The 23,561-nt window shown below is 39.4% G+C and overlaps 1 protein-coding gene across 4 annotated transcripts in view; it reads left to right on the top strand.

The window, feature by feature from the left end:
• Window positions 1–23,561, top strand: part of CDON (cell adhesion associated, oncogene regulated) — a 102,526-nt gene that overhangs the window by 45,691 nt on the left and 33,274 nt on the right. For all 4 annotated transcript variants that reach the window (XM_033204847.1, XM_033204849.1, XM_033204846.1 and 1 more), the window contains exons 7-14: window positions 1,241–1,510; window positions 6,698–7,051; window positions 11,316–11,614; window positions 13,273–13,447; window positions 15,488–15,619; window positions 19,968–20,171; window positions 22,429–22,610; window positions 23,083–23,188. In XM_033204847.1, coding sequence (XP_033060738.1) covers window positions 1,241–1,510; window positions 6,698–7,051; window positions 11,316–11,614; window positions 13,273–13,447; window positions 15,488–15,619; window positions 19,968–20,171; window positions 22,429–22,610; window positions 23,083–23,188 — 1,722 coding nt within the window. The remainder of the gene's footprint in view (window positions 1–1,240; window positions 1,511–6,697; window positions 7,052–11,315; window positions 11,615–13,272; window positions 13,448–15,487; window positions 15,620–19,967; window positions 20,172–22,428; window positions 22,611–23,082; window positions 23,189–23,561) is intronic.

Below are 23,561 nucleotides of genomic sequence, written 5' to 3'. Positions count from 1 at the left end.
TAAGACAGAGTACTAATGAGAAAATGTCAGGCCAGGCACGGTAACTCACACCTATAGCCCCAGCACTTTGGGAGGAGGTCGGAATACTTGAGCCCAGGAGTCTAAGACCATCTTGGGCAACGTGGCGAAACCCCATCTCTACCGAAAATACAAAATTTAACTGGGTGTGGTAGCACAGGCTTGTAATACCAGCTACTTGGGAGGCTGAGGTGGGAGGGTGGTTTGAACCTGGGAGGCGGAGGTTGCAGTGGGCTGGGATCACGCTATCGTGCTCTAGTCTGGGCGACAGAGCCAGACCCTGTCTCAAAAAAGAAAATGTCATCTCAAAAAGAAATCAATCTATTTAATTTAATTTTCTTTTTTTGGATGCTCTTACCAATGCCTGGGTGATAAAATTGAATTGTTTCCACCCACATTTCTATATTTATACTTTATTTCAAAGCTATTCGTTTCTGAGCAGCTACCTACTTCACTATCATGTGTAGCTGCAGAAAATGTTTTCCTTTAATGAAACAGATTTTCATGAAAAAAATAGGTGGAAAGTGGTTTAATAGTGAATAAAATTGTTGTAAACACTGCATGTATTTATAATATTTATAACCATAACCTGCTATAGGTTAGCAACATTGGAATTAACGTAAGTGTATGACAAGTGAGCTTTGGAACTCAGTGATTAGGACTGGATTAATATGCATAATTTAGACATATGCTACAAATTCTGATAAATGATTTACTTTTTCTGGGTAATAAGTGACTTTAAGGATCCCTAACGGAAGTTTCGTTTTTTTGTTTTCGCCTGTTACACATCTAACCTCAAAGTTGAGTTGACCATAAAAATAATTTAACCTCTGAATAAACATTCTTCTGTTTTGGCTCCTGTTTAGTGTGAAATCCAGGGAAATTATTACTGTATTTCAAACTAATCACCTGAAATAAATGCTAAGAGAAGCCCAGGATTAGAAACTATTTGTGTATATGTGTGTATTCCCTTATGTTGTGGGGAGTTAAGTGGGTGGAGTAATCTGTGAAAGGAGACGATATGTTATTAGTAACATATGGTTTATCCTATTAGTGGAACATTTCTAATTTTTTTCTTGATTACCACAGCAGACAGAAGAATGTGAATAAACAGTGCAACTTTGTTTCAACTGGTTATTGGTAGAAAGAAGATTTTTATGACTTGATAATTTAAGAAGTCCGTTTTGAGGGCTAGAGTTTAATTTGTGTGTTTTATTTTCAGAACATGCTTCCATTTCTGAAGGACTACAGGATCAGATAGTGTCTCTGGGTGCCACAGTACACTTTACCTGTGATGTTCGTGGGAACCCAGCCCCCAACTGTACCTGGTTTCACAATGCACAACCTATTCATCCTTCCGCACGACATCTAACTGCAGGAAACGGACTGAAAATCAGTGGGGTTACCGTGGAAGATGCCGGAATGTATCAGTGTGTAGCAGATAATGGGATTGGATTTATGCAGTCTACTGGAAGACTTGAAATTGAAAATGGTAGGCTTTTCTTAGGTCATGCCAGTCGTAAGAACGTTTATTTTCCAGGTGGGCTTTTGTTGTGGTCAAAAATGAAATTATTTTTACTAAAAGAAAATAACCCTAGCACCATACAAGAACGGTGTTCATTCTCCATGTTCCTTGCTAGTGACGGGTAGGCATTTTCATGAAGAAGTAATCTTATTTAAAATCAAGCTCATTAAAAAAAAGTTTTTAAAAACTTTTCAACAGATTCTTCATACTCTAAAAATCTATATGGTACAATCTCTCTCTTAATCTTTTTTTTTTTTTTTTTTTATGATGGAGTCTCACTCTGTTGCCCAGGCTGGGGTTCAGTGGCACGATCTCAGTTCACTGCAAGCTCTGCCTCCTGGGTTCACGCCATTCTCCTCCCTGAACCTCCCAAGTAGCTGGGACTATAGGCGCCTGCCACCATGCCCGGCTAATTTTTTAAAAAATATTTTTAATAGAGATGGAGTTTCACCGTGTTAGCAAGGATGGTCTCGATCTCCTGACCTCGTGATCCACCTGCCTCGGCCTCCCAAAGTGCTGAGATTATAGACGTGAGCCACTGCGCCCGGCCTGTGTCTTACGCTTATTCTCTAGACAGTTCCTCTTTTTAGAAATAATTAGTTTTGTCAGTTTCTTGAGCAGCCTTGTATGTAGTACACATACAGGTGGTTTCACACAACATGAGAGAGTATATGTGCATTTTATAACAATATCTGTTTTTGTTTTTGTTTTTTTACCTAAATAGTGGTAGCATTCTTTACCATACATTTTTTACTTAACATCTTGGGGTATCTTCTCACATGGTACATAAAAAGTATTTTCATTCCTTTTTAAAAAATTGCTGCTTAGTGGTCCATTGTATAGTTGTAACAATTTGACTAGTACCTGATTGATGGTTATTTTTAATCTTTTGCTATTACAAGTAGTTCTATAATGAATGCCCTTCTACAAAGATTATTTTGCACATGTGTGAGTATTTGTAAAAGCAATTCCTAGAAATGAACTTGCAGAATAAAAGCGCATCTGTGTTGGTAATTTTGGTAGAGATTACTGAATCACGCTCCATGGTCGTTACCAGTGTTCACTCCCACCAGCAACACTTAACTCTCCTTGTTTCCTCAAACCCTCACCAACATGGGGCATTGTCAATTTTTAAAGTCTTTGCCAATCTAGTAAGTAAAAAAAAAAAAGAACCATTTAATCTGTATTTCTTTTATTACAGGTAAAGTTGGGCATCTTTTCATGTTTTTGAGTCCCGTAAATTTGCGTTTCTGTGTATTGACTGTTCTTTGTCTCTTGCTCGTTGAAAAAATTAGGTTGTTGGTCTTTCTTCTTGATTTATAAGAGTTCTTTATCTATTAGGGAAGTCCATTGTTTATGATATGAGTTATAAATATTTTAAATTTCAGAGAATCAATATATGGACCGAATATTCTGACATTAGTGTAATTTATTTAGAAGTTAATAATGAAAACATAATTTTTAAAAATTAGCATGTGTTTGGACATTAAAAATTATACTTCTCAATAGTTGGATCAAAAAAGAAATCGTAATGGAAATTTAAAATACTTTGTACTGAATGATAATGAAAAGGCTACAGTCAATTTTGTAAGAGACAGCCAAATAGAATTTAAAAGGAAATTTACAGCCTTCTGTGGCTGTAAAAGAAAATTAGTAAGACTAAAAACTACTGCGTGAAGTAAAAGGGTAACAAAATAGATTCAAAGAAAGGAAAAAAGATCATAAAAATAAGGGCAGAAATCAATTAAATAGAAAACAAAGATAAAATAGAGAGGATCAATGAAGATAGAAATTGGCCCTTTGTAAAGTCTAAGAAAATGGACACATCTTTGGGGAAAATGACCCAAAGAAAAGAAAGCAGGTACAAATAATATTAGGGACAAAAGAAGGCTATAAATACAAGTCTTACAGCAATTAAAGATAGATTAAGCTAAATTTTATGACAATTTATAATAAAGACAGAAATGGACAGATTCTGAGGAAAAAATGTAACTTAGCAATGCTGACTGAAAAGAAATAAGCTTGAGTAGTCCTAACCCTATGAAATCAGTTGCATTAGGAGTTAAAAATCTTCTCACAAAGAAAATAAGGGGCCAGATGATTTTATGGAGGTTCTACCAAACTTTGAAGGATAGACGGTTTCAAATATTATACAAACTGTTTCAGAGAAGAGGAAAAGATGGAAACTCTCCAGTCTTGATTCCAGAAACTCAGTAAGATGGTGCAAGTAAGGAAAATCAAAGGCCAGTCTCATTTATGAACATAGGTGTAAAAATCCTAACTAATATATTAACAAGACAGGACAGTGTAAAAAAGAAAAGACGTCATTTCCAAACAGTTATCCCAGAAATCCACTTGAAAATGTAGAGTGTCATTCACTCTATTTATTGAATAAAGGAGAAAAACAATGTGATTATCTCACTAGAGATGGAAAAACATTAGACGTAATTGAGTACCCATGTTAGACACTTAGAAAAGTAGAAATAGAGTTGAACTTTCTTTTTTTTATTTTTATTTTTTTGTTTTTTTATTTTTTTTTGAGACAGAGTCTCGCTCTGTCGCCCAGGCTGGAGTGCACTGGCCAGATCTCAGCCCACTGCAAGCTCCGCCTCCTGGGTTTACGCCATTCTCCTGCCTCAGACTCCCGAGTAGCTGGGACTACAGGTGCCCGCCACCTCGCCCAGCTAGTTTTTTGTATTTTTTAGTAGAGATGGGGTTTCACCGTGTTAGCCAGGATGGTCTCGATCTCTTGACCTCGTGATTCGCCGGTCTCGGCCTCCCAAAGTGCTGGGATTACAGGCTTGAGCCACCACGCCCGGCCTGAACTTTCTTAGTAAAGAGTGTCTAACAAGGACTTACAGGAAACATTGCATTTAATGGTGAAATATAAGAAGCACTCCCTTTGAAAATCTCTTCTGGCCATCATTATACTGGAGATCCTAACCAGCACAGAAAGACATGAAAAGTAAAAGAATGAAAGAACCCAGATCATTGTTAATTTACAGCCAATATGATTGTCAACATAGACTATCCCAAATAGTTTGCTGGCCATTATTGTGACTGTTGTATGTCCTATTATGACCTGTTATGATAAATAATAACATTTAGCAAGGTGGATGGATGAAGACCAGTGAACAAAAATCAGTTGCCTTGGCTGGGTGCAGTGGCTCACGCCTGTAATCCTAGCACTTTGGGAGGTCGAGGCAGGTGGATTGCCTGAGCTCAGGAGTTCGAGACCAGCCTGGGCAACACGGTGAAACCCTGTCTTTACTAAAATACAAAAAAAAAAAAAAATTAGCTGGGCTTGGCGGCGTGCGCCTGTAGTCCCAGCTACTCAGGAGGCTGAGGCAGGAGAATTTCTAGAACCCAGGAGGCGGAGGTTGCAGGGAACTGAGGTGGCGCCACTGCACCCTTCGTCTCTTAAAAACAAAAAATAAATCAGTTGCCTGTCTGTATACCAGCAACAAACAGAAAGTATAATTTAAAAACCACCTTTTTTAATATTATAGCAGTAAAGCATAGCCAGTTATATAAGAAGATATACCAGTTCCTCAATATTATATATTGTATTTAGTATTATATAGTTATCTGGTCTTTCTAAAAATTTTCTGTGGATTCATGCAATTCTAATTAAAATCCCATCATAGTATTTTAAGGACCTTGACAAACTGATTCTAAAATTTATATGGATAACCCAAGGCCCAAGAATGGCAAAGGCACTCTAAAAGAAGGAGAAAAAGAACGTGGGAGACTTGCCTTAAACATCTAAAATACCTGTAGTAATTCAGAAAATATTATATTGGTACAGAAACAGATAGACTCTTGGAACAAGATAGAGACTTTCAAAAAGACATTTGCATGTAAGGGCTTGACTGAGCCGGCACTGCACATCAGCAGGGAGGAGACCGATTTCGCATTTTGATGTGGGATAACTGGCTGTCAACATGGAGGTAAAAGTGAAACTCAGTGTCTTACTCACATTGTATAAAAGATACATTCTCAGTGGATTCAAGATCTAAATATGAAAGACGAGATGAAAAAAGTTTTCAAGAAAACATTGAAGAATGTATGATCTGTGGGTAAAACTTTTTAATAAGACATTTTAAAAGACTGATTTTAAACGATATGACCACATTGAAATGAAAACATCTTCCTAATAGATACTGTGAAAAGCTGAAAGGATAAGCAGTACATTACGAAGGAGGTACTAGTCACATACATACCTGAACAAAAGAACAGAATCTAGTATATACAGAGAATTCCGAATCATTACAGAAAAGATTCATGACCCAATAGAAAAACTGACAAAGGCCATTTCACAGAGGACAAAAATTAATAATGTCAAATAATCACGTGAAAAGATGTACAGCCTCATTAGACCTCAGGAAAATACATGTTCTGAGCAAGGAGATAGCATTTTACACTCAGTAGCTTGGCAAAAATCCAGAAATCTGATATCAGTTGTTGGGTGGTTTTGTCAGACATGGGAAGGAGGACTAGAGAAAAAGAGACATACTGGAGAAAATGTCAATTACTTTGGTCAATACTCCATTGTAAGCTCTCTTAAAAATGCCTCCAGAGAATATTAAGACCCAAAGGAAAGACTTGGTGCCACTTTAATTTAGAAACAAAAATGCTGTTCATGTCTATGGGAAAAAAATACAGGTATCATCAGTGTCAACTTTTATTCAGAACAGGTTTTTTTCTCCCAAGCTTTTTATAATCAAATTCCTGCCTCCCTTCCCACCGTACCCCACAAAATTGACCATTTTCTTGAAGGAAAATTATCTGCTTTTATACTTACATTTTCCTGTTAAGGTCTGAGGTTTCAGCTTCATATGTTCTATATTTGCAGTGGTCAAATATGTTTAGTGTACCTTCAGAAAAACTCTCAAAAGATTTCTTTGTATATATTCCTTTCTTTCTGAAGGACAGGAAATTTATGTAGGAAATGTTTAGGAGCCTACAGCTATGAAACAACTCTACTATTTATTGACAGTTTTACTTGGTGAAAGTTGAGAAGGGAACTAACAAGGAGGTAGCTATCTTGGTTTTAATCATTACTCCCACATTTACATGATAGAATGAAATTGTTTTGCATCGTAGATACTACAGTGTTCTTAATTTTTCATATGTCAATCACTTTTTTAATAGACAGTGGATTCAAGCCAGTTATAATTACGGCACCAGCAAGTGCAAAGGTGGCAGACGGAGACTTTGTCACTCTGTCCTGCAATGCCAGTGGGCTGCCGGTTCCGATCATTCGTTGGTATGACAGCCATGGATTGATAACCAGCCATCCATCTCAAGTCCTGAGATCTAAATCCCGAAAATCACAGTTATCAAGACCTGAGGGCTTGAACCTGGAGCCTGTGTACTTCGTCATGTCCCAAGCTGGTGCAAGCTCTCTCCATATTCAGGCTGTGACTCAGGAACATGCGGGGAAATACATCTGTGAAGCTACAAATGAACATGGTACCACACAGGCAGAAGCATCTCTCATGGTTGGTGAGTTGCCATTATTATTTATTTTTAGTTGAATAAGTTCCTTTTATAAGTTAAACTGACTTGAAATGTTATTTTAATGAGTCCAGCAATCTGTATTTTTTCCTGATGACAGTGAAATGTAGAACTGTGTTTCTTGGTATTTCGCTTTATGTGAATCACATGAATTTTGGTCTCTGTTTCTGATGTGTTTGTTAAGATTGTAGTTGCAATATAGAAAGTTCTCATTTGGGAGCAGGCCCAGAATATAACCTGTCTTTGGGATTAATGTTTTTGGTTTTCTAAGCTACCGAAAATGATATTGCAGACATTTTTTTATGCCCTTGATAACTACAGTATTGGGTCTAAAGGACTGGCCTTCATTGAGAATGTAGAGTTGTGGTACTATTAAGTAATACCTGTTTGTATATATTCCCTCTGTCTTATCCGAAGTTATTTTCTAATGGGATGTATAATATTAATTCTTCATATTTTACTGATTTTTTGTGATGGTGACTTAAAAACTATGTATGATTTTTGAGGTACTGGTATATAGACTATTAATATTCATGGAAATGAACTCAAACGTGACTTAATTCAAGTTCAAACCTTCCATCAGTAGGCTTTTAGAGCAGTGTCCCCAACAACTAGTCAGTTGGCTGTAGATTGTCACCTTACTTGTCCTGCGAGAGGTCCAATATCAAAGGCAATAGTGCCTTCAGTCTCGGGTAACTGAGGTCTCTGACCCTGGCCTCTGCTTTAAGGGGCTTAGCGTGGCTCTCTTCTGCCTGGGGCCATGGTTCCACGGGTCAGAGAGCCCACGGGGTCAAGGAGCAGTGCTTATGCTGAGCTCAGAGCCCACGTTCCTCCTTCTAGACAGGTCTGGGATCCAGCATTCCCTGCTTCAGTGAGTTCACAGTTGTCCCCACAGTTCCTCTCCCCTGGCCCATCCGCCACAGTCTGGACCACACGACCAGTGTGTGGGCACCCTTAGCCAGAGCAGTGGCCAACGGGGGGTCCTTGGCAGAGGAGTGATGGTTGAAATAAAAAGAGTTTGTATGTGCACATACGATTTCCCTTCACGTGCAAACCAGGATGCTCTTGCTCTGAATGAAGGTGGAGGTGGTGGAGAAGTGGTGGAGACCGGGGACTTCCCCTTATCCTCTTGTGCATGTTAGAGATGGGAGAGATGTGGAGGCTGAGCACAGGGGCTGTGTCAGAATCCCGGCTCTGCCACTTAGCAGCTTTGTAACCTAAGGGCAAATCCCTGAACTCCTCTGTTCTGTTTCCTCATCTGTGTAACAGGTATAGTGAAGGTGCCCACTCATGGGATTGATGTGAGAATCCGAGGAGTTAATGCATAGTAAGTGCTTAGAATGGTGTCTGGCAATAGAAAGCCCTCCATTGATACTAAGTATAAAGTTATGATTATTACTGTCTAATTATTATTAAATTATAGTGATCTCTTGTGGCAGTGTTAAGGGAAGGAAGAAATAGTTACTGATTTTAGAAACCTTAAGAATCCTCAAATGAAGAAAGTAGTTCAGTGTTACATAAATTTGCACCTATAAATGAATATGTGTGTGTTTTTTATATTTCTATTCCTCTAGGCAAAAATAAGAGTGGCTCTGCTCCAAATTGTTAGCTGCATGGCAGGTGTAGTTGCAGGAGCTTCTTGGGTAGAATTTAGCTGAAGGGATTATGTGAATACAGAATATAGAGAGGCAGATGTCTTAGTTATGGCTGATGGAACTAGACATTTTGTCTAACTTCCTCATCTTAAATATGAGAAATCAGAAGCCCTTTGAAGTTATATGAACTAACTTTAGAAGATCTTTAAGATTCCCATGTGCTCCAGGATTTTATGTCTTGATAAATACCACTTTTGTATATGGTAACCCTATCAGCTATATTCTACCAAAGAGGTCCTACATTGTCTTTTTAAAATTTTCTAGTATAATTATTAAGATCCAACTGAGTTTATTAAAACTCAAAACAATACATAACAACTCACTTCTTTGCATAGGAATCTGAGCCTTATGAAATTCTAGCATCCTGACAAGTCATTTACTTTGTCTACTGTACTGTAAAGGCGAGAGTAAGCTAGGTTAGAGAAAGAGAGACCTTCCTCCCCAGCCTTTTGTTCTTTCCAGAGACCTTGGGTTTTTGAGGTCCTGGATGTACAAATATTTGTAGAGTGTGTGGTACTCCTTAAAACTATAATGGGAGTTGGCGTGGGTTTCCTAAATAGTTTGGGTGTGAGTTGCTGGCAGCAGTGGTCACAGTGGGAGCGTCTTTGACAGATATGGTTGTACTCCCTTCCTATTTAATTAGTTTCCACTTAGAGTCATTAAGTTTATTTATGTTGCCATAGTTGCATCAATCTCTTTTCCAATTCAAAAAACATTCCACCTTAAAAGATGCTAGATGCCTATTCTACCCATTTCATAGAGTTCTGAAGATAAGTTGAGATAATACACGCAAAAATACTGGGGAAGTACTGGTAAGGTCTTTTCAGTTGTATTGAGTGTATCTCTCAAGTGCCCAGATTATATCGTTGAAACAGAAGAAAAAAGTTAATTGAATCCCCCTTTTAATAAAAATTCTGGAGAGGTCTCATTGCATCTTAAATCTTACAGAAATGGAATTTTGATACTCAAGACAGTGGAGAAGCTGCAGGATAACATTTTTCTCATGCTTCTGTATAAACTGAGGCATGTGGCATTTAAACTCTTTTACAGCCAGATCCCACTTCCCAGTGGAAAACTGCCCGGAGGATCCACTAAACTTCTAATGATAAAAAGATCCTTCTCCACTACCTCAAGCCACAGTTAATTACCTCCACTTGCTGAGTCCGTCTCTCTGCATTAGCAGGCACCAGATCACACCCTGAACATCAGTCTGCAGTCTGACTCACTAGATAAACACTGCTGTTCCAGGAGCAATATTTTGAAGTTGTCTCAGTGAACTTAATTAGTTTTCTTCTACATTATTTCCTCACTAGCTTCTTGTTTTCTCTGATGGAAGATGCTTCTGGGACACCCTTTCTCTCTTTTACACTAACAGAGAACTAACCTTACACTGTTAATCCTATTTCTGTTGGTTCTCTGCTACAGTGCAGCCCTTCTCCCAAAAACACACCCACCTTTTACCAGGAATCTGACTTCATTTTGGAAATGAAAGTAGTACGTTGCTTCCTCTGCACTCTTCCTCCACAACAGGAGTGAAAAATAGAATTTTCCGTTGCCAGTATTAATAGCAATTTAGAGAAACCACGCTGTCACTCCTTAGGTTTTATTGTACTGGCAGTATATTTGTTTTCGTAAATTGTTCCTTCTTATTTTTTTTTCACAGCAGCACCGTTAACATTCTTCCTGGCCGCTGTCACTTAGTCTCTCTGAACCTTAATTTCTTCATCTGTAACATGGGAGTATTGCCATCTACCTAAGAATGTTTTGAGAATTAAATGAGATTATGTTTATAAGAAAGCTCATACAATGCTTGGCACATAATATGTGCTCAGTAATTATCTTTGACTATATGCAACCTGTGTATTTTTTCGGTGCAAATAAATTATTTTTATCTTCCTCTGTATATTCTGTATGCTGTTAGTAGTAAGTGTTAAGGCTGCCTGCTTGTTTTATCTTTTGTTAATTTTTTTTTGAGACAGGTGTAGTTGCAGGATCCCCTCAGGTAGCAGTTAGTTGGCCTGCTGCCCAGGCTGGGGTACAGTGGCACCATCATAGCTCACTGCAGCCTCAACCTCCCCAAGCTCAGGTGATCCTCCCACTCAGCCTCCCAAGTAAAGTAGCTGGGACTACAAGTGTGTGCCACCATACCTGGGTAATTTTGGTGTTTTTTGTAGAGATAGGGTTTCACCATGTTGCCCAGGCTGGTCTCGAACTCCTGGGCTCAAGCGATCCACCTGCCTCAGCCTCCCAAAATGCTGGGATTACAGGTGTGAGCCACCATGCCCAGCCAACTTGAAATCTTCTGAGGTTAAACTAGCAAATTATTATTACTAAAAAGAATACTCTTAGAGAACAAGGAACAAATAAAAACATTTAACTGCTACACTATTGCATCATATAATTGGTCCACCATGAGAAAAGATTTCGACTAGAGGGGTTAAATGTTTCCATGAATTATAAATGGCAGTGTTACCTGTTTTAACTTCCAGGGCTCAAATTGTGCTAACAGTATAAGTGAGGGCAGTCACGTCACAAACTGGGTAAAAGATGCTGAAAGGAGGGTTTCTTCACGCTCTCTTCTCTCTTTCTCCCTGTAGTTCCTTTTGAAACAAATACAAAAGCAGAGACAGTCACACTTCCTGATGCTGCTCAGAATGATGAAAGAAATAAGAGAGATGGTTCAGAAACCGGGTTACTGAGCTTATTTCCAGTGAAGGTCCATCCCAGTGCAGTGGAATCAGCACCAGAGAAAAATGCCAGCGGCATCTCTGTTCCTGATGCCCCCATCATACTGAGCCCCCCACAGACCCACACACCAGACACGTACAACCTGCTGTGGAGGGCAGGCAAGGATGGTGGGCTGCCCATCAATGCTTACTTTGTGAAGTATCGAAAGGTAATATCTTGTCGTTTATCATCTTTCTCTGCTCACACCTGAACATTCTTTGTATGACATATACTGTTGTCTTTTCCATTTGTGGAATGGCAGGAAACAGAACAAGAGTGTTCCAGACTGATGAGTTTGTCAGAGAGATCCCAATCATGCTGGATTTACCAATCCTAGGAAAACACTGAGAGTGAAGTATAATTTCCCCCCAAATTGGAATTCTAGGAACCCAATGATGTCTTTACATGTGTAATCAAACGTTTTAACCCTTCAATATAAAGTTCTATAACCACTTTTAAAATACAAACTCCTTCCCTCTCTAAGGTAGTAGAATACTATTTATTTAGCAAATAAAGCAGTTTTTTATTAAAAACAACTGTTTGAACAGAGTCTGTGGCATAATTTATGTCAATTGTTTGTGTTTCAAGTTTGTTTGTTAGTTTGTTTTGAGACAGGGTTTTGCTCTGTTACTCAGGCTAGAGTGCAGTGGTGCGATCTTGTCTCACTGCAACTGCCGCCTCCTAGGTTCCAGCAATTCTTGTGCCTCAGACTCCCAAGTAGCTGGGATTGCAGGCATGCACTACCACACCTGGCTAATTTTTTTGCATTTTTAATAGAGATGGGGTTTTGCCATGTTAGCCAGACTGGTCTTGAACTCCTGACCGCAAGTGATCCACCACCTCATCCTCCCAAAGTGCTGGGATTACAGGCATGAGCCACTGTGCCCAGTTTCAAGTTGCCTTTTTAAATGTATTAAAATCATACATTGTTTGGTCATTTTTTGGGGTAAACCTTGGGCCTCTCTCAGTTAACTCTTCAAATATTGTTTTCCCCATGGGCTTGTATTGGAGCAGAATGGAAAAGTTCCTCTCTGTTTAATGAACCCAGTAAATGAATGAAGTGGGAGGGATGCATTCATATTTAAAATAATTTTCTTTGTTCAAGAAATTTTAGTATACATTGTTGAATGGTAATGTTTTTAATGACTAGGAAAAATCACATGATGATATTTTAACATGATGATATTTGAAGGTTTACATACTGTTTCTAACCTAATGAATGATTCTAGATGAGGAAGTTTGTTAGTAATCTCATCTACCCTAAAACCTCCATGCAATATTGTTTCTTGGTTCCATTAATCAAGAAACAACTGATTAGATCTTTTTATTTCCTTTAACACATACTGAACAGTGTCAAGGCATGAAGCAAGAATGCTGGAAATATATAATACATAATTATATAATTAATATACATGTAATATAATATCCATCTTACATTAGCATGTATCTATTATGTATACTATGTAATTACCAGTGATACCTATTATTTTATACTTATTTTATTCTTCATTAGCCCAGGAAGAAAGAAGGTATTGTCTCCATTACAAGTAAAGGAAACAGAGTCTGCGAGGGCAGTAACTTGCTTGAGGCCACACATTAGTGGTCAGATGCAGAGCCAGGAGTCCTTCTACAGTGAGAATTGCAGCGTTCTTGCAACAGATCTTGTATTTCTTAATGTGAAGAAGTATTGTGTCTTTTTTACTTACCGTGGTGTATTACTTCTTAAAACTCTTCTAGAATTAAATGAATCCTAGTTTTGATCAAATGTAACCGAAAGTTTTCCTCTCCTCCATCTCCTGCTTTTCTGGTGTGTTTTCTCTTGGGCAGCTGGACGATGGGGTTGGCATGGTGGGAAGCTGGCACACGGTTCGAGTCCCAGGAAGTGAGAATGAGCTCCATTTAGCTGAGCTGGAGCCATCTAGTCTTTATGAAGTCTTGATGGTAGCAAGAAGCGCAGCAGGTGAAGGCCAACCTGCCATGCTTACCTTCCGAACCAGCAAAGGTGAGTGAGGGCTTCCTTTGGAGGAACGAGCTGGCTGCCCTGATGTCAGTTTACCAGTAAGAATTCTTTCTTTCTTTTTTTTTTTTTTTTTGAGACAGAGTCTTGCTTTGTCGCCCAGGCTGGAGTGCAATAGCGCGATCTCAGTTCACTGCAACCTCCGCCTCCCTGGTTCAAGCGATTCTCCTGCCTCAGCCTCCTGAGTAGCTGGGACTGCAGGCACCCACCACCAGGCCTGGCTATTTTTTTGTATTTTTAGTAGAGACGGAGTTTCACAGTGTTAGCCAGGATGGTCTTGATCTCCTGACTTCGTGATCCACCCGCCTCAGCCTCCCAAAGTGCTGGGATTACAGGCGTGAGCCACCGTGCCCAACCAGAATTCTTTTGGATAGTAGAAATTCCTCTATATAAATATACTAAATGACCCTATTATACCCTCCCCCTTCCATTTTGGGGTCACGTTTAGGTGCTTGTATTGTCCTGTTCCATCGAGTATTCCACAGATGTTTTTGAAAGCTTATGTTACATAAGGCAGTGAGGATAGATGACATAGGGAAAATGAAGATGGTCAAGATGAGATCCATCCCGACAGAGCTTATACTTCGATGAGAAATCTAAGATGTGTAACTTAATACCAACTACAAGACAGTATTCAGTTCAGCTAATATTTATTGAATGCCTTTTATGTGTCAGGCAAGAAGCAAAATAGGCAAAACTTGTGGCCTCATAGAGCTTACATTCTAGTTGAGAGAGACTTATATGTAAGTTGTAAGTACATTAGAAGGTGTTAACAGATACAAGTTAGGGGTGGATATAGGAAGTATATGGGGTAGGAGTTGTTAACAGTTTAAGCAGGTAGCCAGAAAAGTCCTCAACGAGCAGCCGACATCAGAGCAGAGACATGAAGGAGGGGAAGTAGAAAGCCACGTGTCTCTCTAGAGAAAGAACATTCCCAGCAGAGATAGCAAGTGCCAGGGCCCCGGGTGGGGTGTGCGTGGTGTTCACTAGGAGCACGAGGGGGCCACTGTGATGGGAGCAACGTGGGTGAGGAGGCTGTAGGGAACAACGGGGTGTCCACATCACACAGCACACCATCCACCTTGGGAGGACTTTGTCTTTACCTCTGAGTGAGCTGGGAAGAGCTGGAGCATTTGAACTGACTGGAGTCTGGATAGAGTGGAGGTGGGCAGGAGTGTAGGCAAAGAGACTAGCATATGCCAAGTACCACAGGAGATTTCCAAGGACAGTGCTGGGGAAGCACAAAGGAAGGATATTTTTGTCTGCGGGGCAGCTTGTGAGGGAATCCTTGATAAAAAAAGATGCCATCGTGGCTTGGCTGTAAATGAACAAAGAGACGTCAGTGGGTAGAGAAGGGAACTGGATGGAAGAGTATTTTAGTATGGCACTGGAACGGAAAGGAGGTATGAAGATTGAGAAGAAACCAGCTAGTGGCTTTTGAAAAGACCCTTTCAAATAATTACTAAGTCTGGCCAGAAAAATAACAAGTACTTTCTATGTTAAATGTATCTTGAGTTAATTTTCATATTCAGTCATTAGGTGTTCATAGAGTCTGACTTATAAATACTGAGTAATCTTGCGTTTCAGTTTTTAACAAATCACACAGTTTCACTTTTTGAAAGATGAAAACGATGTGACACTTGTCCTTAGAAAACTTAGCAGAAGCTCTTTAATGGTGAGTTGTATGGCTTAGAATTCAGAAATATATACAGTAAAAAGAAAAATGGACGAATAGTTTGAACCCCTAGTCATTTGGCTTTTTCACCTGTGTTTTGGCGACGTAAAGTTAGAATGAAGAAAGGCATATTTTAGCTTTACTTTAAAGATACTGGAAAAAGACAAAGTAAGTTTTGGTCAGTTCCTCAGATCAGCTAAGTATTTATGAAGCAGGTCTTACATGTAGATGCTGTGGCAGATCAGTTCATAGATTTATAACCACATACCAGGTAAGTTTCACAGTGCTTTTTTCCCCACTTCTCATACATATAAGCTCATGTTACTGTATATGGTTTTTTACCTTTCTAGAAAAAACAGCATCCTCAAAAAACACCCAGGCATCCTCTCCACCCGTGGGCATCCCTAAGTATCCTGTTGTTTCAGAGGCTGCAAACAACAATTTTGGAGTGGTACTTACAGATTCCTCTAGGCACAGTGGAGGTAAAAAGAATAATATTTTATTGTTTCTTTACAAATATAACTGACCTGCTTCAGATTTTGGGAGGTAGGGTGGAATAGGGTGTGTATTTTCATATCTTACCATACAGGTCTCTTAGGTTCTATTTCAGCCATTTTAATGTCCTATATTTAAACTTTGGCATCTCAGTGTCATGATTAGTACTTAACTTCATTAACTTTGACTCAAAATGTTCTGGTACTAAGTTTTTAGAACTCAAGAAAGGAGTTTTGTGGCTAGGCACTGTGAGAGGCTGAGGTGGGCAGATCACTTGAGACCAGGAGTTTGAGACTAGCCTGGGCAACATAGAGGGAGACCCTGTCTCTACTAAAAATTCAAAAAAATTAGCCAGTTGTGGTGGCACACACCTGTAGTGCCAGCTACTCAGGAGGCCAACGTGGGAGGATCGCTTGAGCCTGGGAGGAAGATGTTGCAGTGAGCTGAGATCGCACCCCTGCACTCCAGCCTGGATGACAGAGTGAGACCCGGTCTCAAAGAAAAAAACAAAAAAACAAAAAAAGGGGTTTTCTGTGTCTTCTCTGGTAAGAGAAGGAAATTTTTATTTTGAACTCTGAAAATCTCACTTTTTATATGTGTGTGACTCATCAAAATATATAGTGGTACCTGTGATAAGTTGTTTTACTGAAGGATTGCATGTTACATTCCCCTTTCTTTTCTTTTCTTTTTTTTTTTTTTGCTATATCTAGTTAATCTTATGGTTTTTAAAGGTCTTGGCTGTATAATTTTCAAAAGACTTTTTTAGTATTTAAATTTCGCACTTACATGAGCTCTACACTTACAGCCAGGTATGCTTTTTGTGATTGTTCTAAAACATCAGGACATCTAGGGAAGACTTAAAATTTCATTGCTAAGCTCTAAGAATTTTCAGACTTGACTTCCATATTTTTACCATTTTCCATGAATTGATCTCAGACAAAAGCAGGTTGTAACACTTTGAACTCCCTCCGGAGCACCTCTGTCTTCAGTATCATGAATCTCTTCTACTTGAGTGCTCTCATCTCTGAGGCACCTTTCAGCTACCTTAAGCAGATTATATATGAGTATTAATTTCATGTGAATAAAAGTAATGTCTGAAAAACAAAAACCTTGCCATTTATTTTACACATCCTCTGGCAGATACTATATGAAATGCTGAACAGCAAAGATAAAATAATCCTTGCCTTCAAGAAGTTTACAATGTAGGCCTAGCACGGCGGTGCACAGTGGCTCATGCCTGTAATGCTAGTGCTTTGGGAGGCTGAGGCGGGAGGATCGCTTGAGTCCAGGAGTTTGAGAACCGCTTGGGCAACATAGTGAGACCCGGTCTCTACAAAAAATGTATAAAGTAGCCATGTGTGATGGGGTGCACCTGTAGTCCTAGCTACTCAGAAGGCTGAGGCAGGAAGATCGCTTGAGCCCAGGCATTTGAGCTGCAGTGAGCTATGATTGTTCCACTGCACTCCAGCCTGGGTGATAGAGTGAGATCCTGTTTCTATTTTTTTTTAAAAATTACAGTGTAGTGGATGATATAGATAGCTAAACCCATAACAATATGTGGATAATGTAGACAAACTAGTAACGATTTTGATTGATTATGCTTGATACCCTTCGTGTTACGGGTTTACAAGAGAAATATCTAAGTCAGTCACTCAGTGTAGACAAGGGTGAGTAGATAAGAGAGGCTTCTCTGCATCGTAAGCTAAGCTTCAAAGGACAAAGACGATACAGATAGATGAAACAGGAAAGGAGTTTCTAGCAAAGACATCTTGTGCAATAGACAACTGGCTGACATGTTCTATTTTGTTTAGAGATTGGGAGGTTAGAGATTTTATTTAGTGTGACTGATTGCTGTGGGGAATGATGCTATAGTGGGCAGGTAGGTGGGTGCCTTGTGTGATACACTTCAAAGTTGAATCTTTCCTTGAAAGCTATAATGAACCCTTAAGGATTTTAGAGAAGGAGAAGGGAGGAATAGCAAAAGAAAAGGCTAGAGAAATAATAAGGCGAGTGACAGTGTGGATGGAGGAGGGGGGAGGATCTGTATGAGAGATTAGGGGAATGGAATCCACACTGAATGAGAAGGAGAAAGATGATGGATTGGGTGTGGGCACCAGAAGACCATTTACCAAGAGAAGTAATAAGAGTTTTTAGGTGAAGATTATGGATTCAGTTTTGGAAATCATGAGTTTGGAATTGTCCAAGAAGAGATAACCATAAGAAATGATTTATTTAATATTCATAACAACCTAATGAGGAACAGATTTCCATATCTGTTTCACAGATTAGGAAAGTGACACAGGAGGTTATGCACAATGCCTCAGATCATCCAGAAAGTGGATATTCAAGTCCATGCTATTCAAGTCCATGTCTAACTCCAAGTGCCGTCTTTCTTTTATACCTTGTTAACAGTCACGTGCTGTTTCTTTTAGATATTGAAGATATTCTTTTCTGTAGAGACATTTTCCCCAATAACTTTATTTTTCCTGTTTGATCTGTGGTGTTTGGTGAATTTTGATTTCAGATGAGTCAACATAAGGAAGTCGTTCGATTTTCTAGTATTAAAAAAGAGTCACTAACCATTCTATTCATTCTGTTTTCATTGCTTTCTACCTTGAAAGGAATACAGTAAGTATCACTCAGCATTGCCTGCTTTGAATATAGTCCTGTTTTATCCCTTAAGCAATTTGTTTTTTAAAATGCTACAGTTTTCTCCATACAAATACCACATTGAACTTTATTTTTTTCTCTCTTATGTATTTGTATGGTGAGTTGAAGACATGCTGAGGTGGAAGGGTGTTGCTCGGTTGAGGAGTATGGCATAGGCTAGAGGTGGGGCTCCCTATTGGCTTTCCCAAAGTAACTACTGCCACTGTGGCCCAGAGTTGGCCCTCCACGTTCCAGCTCTAGAAACTTGATTGGCAGCATGCCGGAAGATCACTGGTTTCTTGAAAACCAGCTCATGTCTACACAATTCACAGATGATCAAGGCAAACCAGAATGGCAATTACAAGTTTGCGATGTCACTGTCCTACAGACTGGATTATTTCTAGCCGCATTCTTTCCTTGTAGGAACCCAGTGGGAAGCTAGTTACAACCACAAGATTGCTTGTTGTGTTGGTCTGTTTGTGTTGCTATAAAGGAATACCGGAGGCTGGGTAATTTATAAAGAAAAGAGGTTTATTTGGCTCATGGTTCTGAAGGCTATGCAAGTATGGCACCAGCATCACTTGGCTTCCGGTGAGGCCTCAGGTTACAGTCATGGTGGGAAGTGGAGCGAGAGCAGGCACATCACATAGTGGGAACGGGAGCAAGAGAGACGCCACATGCTTTAAAATCACCAGCTCTCCTGTGAACCAACAGAGGGAAAACTCGCCTACTACCATGTAGGGAGGCACCAGGCCATCATGAGGGAACTGCCCCCATGCCACAAACACCTCCCACCGGGCCCCACCTCCAACACTGAGGATCACTTTTCAACAGGAGATTTGAAGGGAATAAGTCTCCAAGCCATATCCCTTGGTCATCAAGAAGAGTTAGATACATGGTTTCAGTGGCTGATGAGCTTATTCCTCATATTTTCACCTCCTGCAGGGTCTAGACCATCTACTTTGTGTGTCAGGGCATCCCCTTTCCTCGGCAGTGCCAAGTGAAAACTGCTAGACCCTAGCTCCCTGACCCCCCTTTCTACATGTTCACGTGGATCATGTTTTCTGCTAGCACTTTGATTTAACGACCTATCCTGTCTTCCTGTATTCATACTGAGCAGCATTCTCTCTCCCCTTTATTAACAGTATTGATTTTATCTCTTGTTTGCCAACTTGTAGTCTGTATTTTGGAGTAACCTTCCTATAGCCATGAGGTGTATTAAGATAATACGGAATAGTAATAGTATTAGAATTAGTAGGTTGCTGAATGCATTTTGTGTAGCTTGGATAGATGCAGAAAAACATATAAATAAGATAACACATAATTGTGAAAGTTTATTATAAATTTTAGCCACAGTCAAACTTGAAGCATCAAATAGTACTTACATATTATTTTAGCCATGAATCCGAATAGCATGGTCAAAATGATCGTACTTGTTAGCTTTCAGTTTTTCAGAGCTAATTATCAAATTTGTAGATTATTTTACTTTCTCTTTCTTTTATTTCCTGTATTCCCATTAGCTTTTCACAGAGGAGGGGAAGATAGCTGTAAATGTTATAAACTCTGGCAAAAAGTTTGATGAAGAACGTTTAATAAGAGGAAGTTTGGGACTTACCCTTTTCATTTATCTATGTAATTCTTACCTCTGACATGGTGGGTTACTGAAATGAACGTTTCCGTGTTTAGTTCCAGAGGCACCAGATCGGCCTACCATCTCCACTGCGTCAGAGACGTCGGTCTATGTCACTTGGATTCCTCGGGCAAATGGGGGTTCTCCAATCACTGCCTTCAAAGTCGAATATAAACGGATGAGGACCAGCGATTGGCTGGTGGCAGCTGAAGACATCCCTCCTTCCAAACTTTCAGTGGAAGTTCGTAGTTTAGAACCAGGTAGTAATATTCAAACATTTCCTTTTACCATCGGTGTGAACTTTAGATACATACATTTATATATTTTGAGATGGGGTCTCACTCTGTTGGCCCAGGCTGGGGTGCAGTGGCATAATCATGGCTTACCTCAGCCTCCCAAGTAGCTGAAAATACAGGCACTCACCACCGTGCCTGGCTCATTTTTGTATTTTTTGTACAGACAGGGTTTTGCCATGTTGCCCAGGCTGATCTTGAACTCCTGTGCTCATGTAATTTGCCACCCTCGGTCTCCTGCTAAAATGCCAGGATTGCAGGCATGAGTCATAGCACCTGGCAGATGGAAATTTTTAGTAGTCTTATATTTTTTTCTGATTGTTAAAGTATTCATGCTTATTGTATAAAAATGTGTAAATAAAGAAAATATAAAGAAGAGAATAAGTCGGGAGGCTGAGGCAGGAGAATGGCATAAACCCGGGAGGCGGAGCTTGCAGTGAGCTGAGATCTGGCCACTGCACTCCAGTCCGGGCGACAGAGCGAGACTCCGCCTCAAAAAAAAAAAAAGAAGAGAATAAGTCATCTAAAATCCACCCATTCAGAGATAATCATTGTTTATATTTTGTTGTATTTTTTCGTAGCCTTTTGTCTCTCTTTCTCTTTTTTTTTTTTTTGAGACGGAGCCTTGCTCTGTCGCCCAGGCTGGAGTGCAATGGCACGATCTCGGCTCATTGCAACCTCCACCTCCCATGTTCAGGTGATTCTCCTGCCTCAGCCTCCCGAGTAGCTGGGATTACAGGCGCCTGCCACTACGCCCAGCTAATTTTTGTATTTTTAGTAGAGAAGGGGTGTCACTGTGCTAGTCAGGCTGGTCTCGAACTCCTGACCTCAGGTGATCTGCCCGCCTCAGCCTCCCAAAGTGCTGCGATTATAGGCATGAGCCACCGCAGGATCATGCCATAAATACTGTTTTGTTATCCCATGTTCCCCATATTTTATCATATATGTTTTCCTGTATCATTAAAAATTCTTCACAAACTCAACTTTTAGTAGAGATTTACCTTTCATATAAATAAATATACCATAATCCACTTCGCTATTCTTTATTTCTGAGCTTTAGAGTATTTCTGTTTATTTGGAGTTAGAAATACTGTGGTGTACATCTTATATGTGTGTGTGTTTTGCTATGACTGAATACTTTGAGAGGAAAATTGCTTGTTATTTGACAAAAATTACTTGATCTGCTGAATTTCAGCACAGTTGTAATACTCAGTGCTTCGTGTTATGGACATGAGTCAGTGATGAACATGCGTTTGTTCTTTAAGTTTTGTTTCAGCAGAGGAACCCTCCCCTCCCCACAAGAATCTTGAGGCGATGTGAGAGAAATTAAACCATAAAAGACGAAAAGCATAAATCAACTTTCTGTACTTTCATTCGTTTAGGTTTCATGGCAATTTTTTTCTGGGCTTTTAAATGTACATTAGTAGCAAATGCCTATGGCTGTTAAAACAAGCACCATGCGCAGCATAGGGTCATGTAGGTGTAGTTGGGAGAAGCATCAGTTTTAAATGTAGGTGAAGCTAAGAAACATTCCATAGATTGAAAACACTGTCTTCAGAAGCTCAGTAATTATTTTTGAACTATCGGGAAACTTGCTTTAGGATTTTAATTTATTCTTTAGGTTCAGATTTTCAGAAATTCATAGTCCTCAGCATTTTTTTAAGTTCTTAATATCTAATTCAAATAATTCATTCCCCAGTAGTTAAATCTGCTCCCTCTTACCCTGTTAACAGTGAAGCCAGAGTGACATCTGCGGCCGCCCACACAGTGCCTCTTTATGAGTGTATTCACCGGATTAAACCGTGCTTCAGTTGTTTTCTTTTAAAGTGAAAAGAACCTAGTTTTGGGGACAGGTAGTTCAACTAACACTGTCATTGACGGGTATGACTTAGAACAGGATGGTGAAAAGAGCACATGTCCTCTTTCCTATTCTCTACCTGCTTCTTCCCTGAGATGTCATTCATGTTTTGCAACCCTCTTTCTTGGTGACTCCTAAGAAGGTCTTGGGATCTTGAACACAATGCATGGAGCAGCCACTCCCAGTTGATGGAAATTGTCAATTGGGTTGAAATCTATTTACCATACGGGCTTTAGATACTTTATTTTAGATAGGTACTTAAGCACAGTTGCCATATTTTGACTATTCTGCCTTTCGTTGTCTTATTACAGCTTTTCTTAGTTATGTTTTGTTGTTGTTGTTGTTTGTTTTTGTTTTCCCTCAAAGGTTCAACATACAAATTTAGGGTCATTGCCATCAACCATTATGGTGAGAGTTTTCGGAGTTCAGCATCTCGCCCTTATCAGGTGGCTGGGTTCCCCAGTCGCTTTTCCAACCGTCCAGTAACTGGACCCCACATTGCGTACACAGAGGCTGTCAGCGATACTCAGATCATGCTAAAGTGGACGGTCAGTAAACATCTTCTGGAATGAGATCTTCTGGTTTGGTCATGTTAACAGTCAATTTAATATTCTCATGACACAATACAGTAAACAGCAAATTTTGAACTTTAATTGAGGGGACATGCAAGGGCACCAATATTTGTCTAAATAAGAGCACATATTTTGAGGAGGGGCAGGGTTAAAAGGAAAATTGTTTCCTCAGCTCTTATCCAAATGTTGTTAACTTAATTGCCATCGTGATTTATTCGTTTTGAACCAAATGTGCTGCCTACCCAGGGAAATGTACTGCCTTATTTCTGTTTAACTTTGCAATAAGCTAAATGCTTTTAATACCTTTGAAGTAAATTAAAAATGGCCATTATTGGTATGTTTGCAAAACGAAACTAGAAAAATGTGACCAAGTAGATAAAGAAACCTTAATGAATGAGAAAATTATATTTGTTTTTCTCTTTGACAAGTCTTTGCTTCTATTTTTTAGTACATTCCATCAAGTAACAACAACACTCCCATTCAAGGATTTTACATCTATTACCGACCAACAGATAGTGACAATGACAGTGATTACAAGAGGGATGTTGTAGAAGGTAAGTCCACCTGGCCTACTGGAGTCCCTGTAAAGGCGCTTTGGAGAAAGAAGGTTTATGAATATAAAATGCATCATCCCAAGTTAAGACAGTACAAAGTGGAATGGTGTATGTGTTATTGCTGTTGAATTTGTCCCAAAGAAAGCCACCTTTTCCCATTGAATATATGCAGCACCTTATATTTTGGTTGCAGAAACTTGTACAAACATTGGGGGAAATATGATTAATCAGTAGTAGTTCATCTGAAAGAACATTTTGATTTCTGTTTCATTTAAATGAACAGTGACCTGAGTTTAAAAATCCATTGCAATGTTCAGCTTTTAAAAAATAATATCTCACTCATTTTCACTGGAGTCTGTCCTAGAAAGATCAA

Source organism: Trachypithecus francoisi, unplaced genomic scaffold (assembly GCF_009764315.1).
Source record: "Trachypithecus francoisi isolate TF-2019V2 unplaced genomic scaffold, Tfra_2.0 Lachesis_group8, whole genome shotgun sequence".
In the NCBI taxonomy this organism is placed as follows: Eukaryota; Metazoa; Chordata; class Mammalia; order Primates; family Cercopithecidae; genus Trachypithecus; species Trachypithecus francoisi.
The sequence above is the reverse complement of the archived record's forward strand: the minus strand, read 5'-3'. Positions and strand labels throughout refer to the sequence as shown.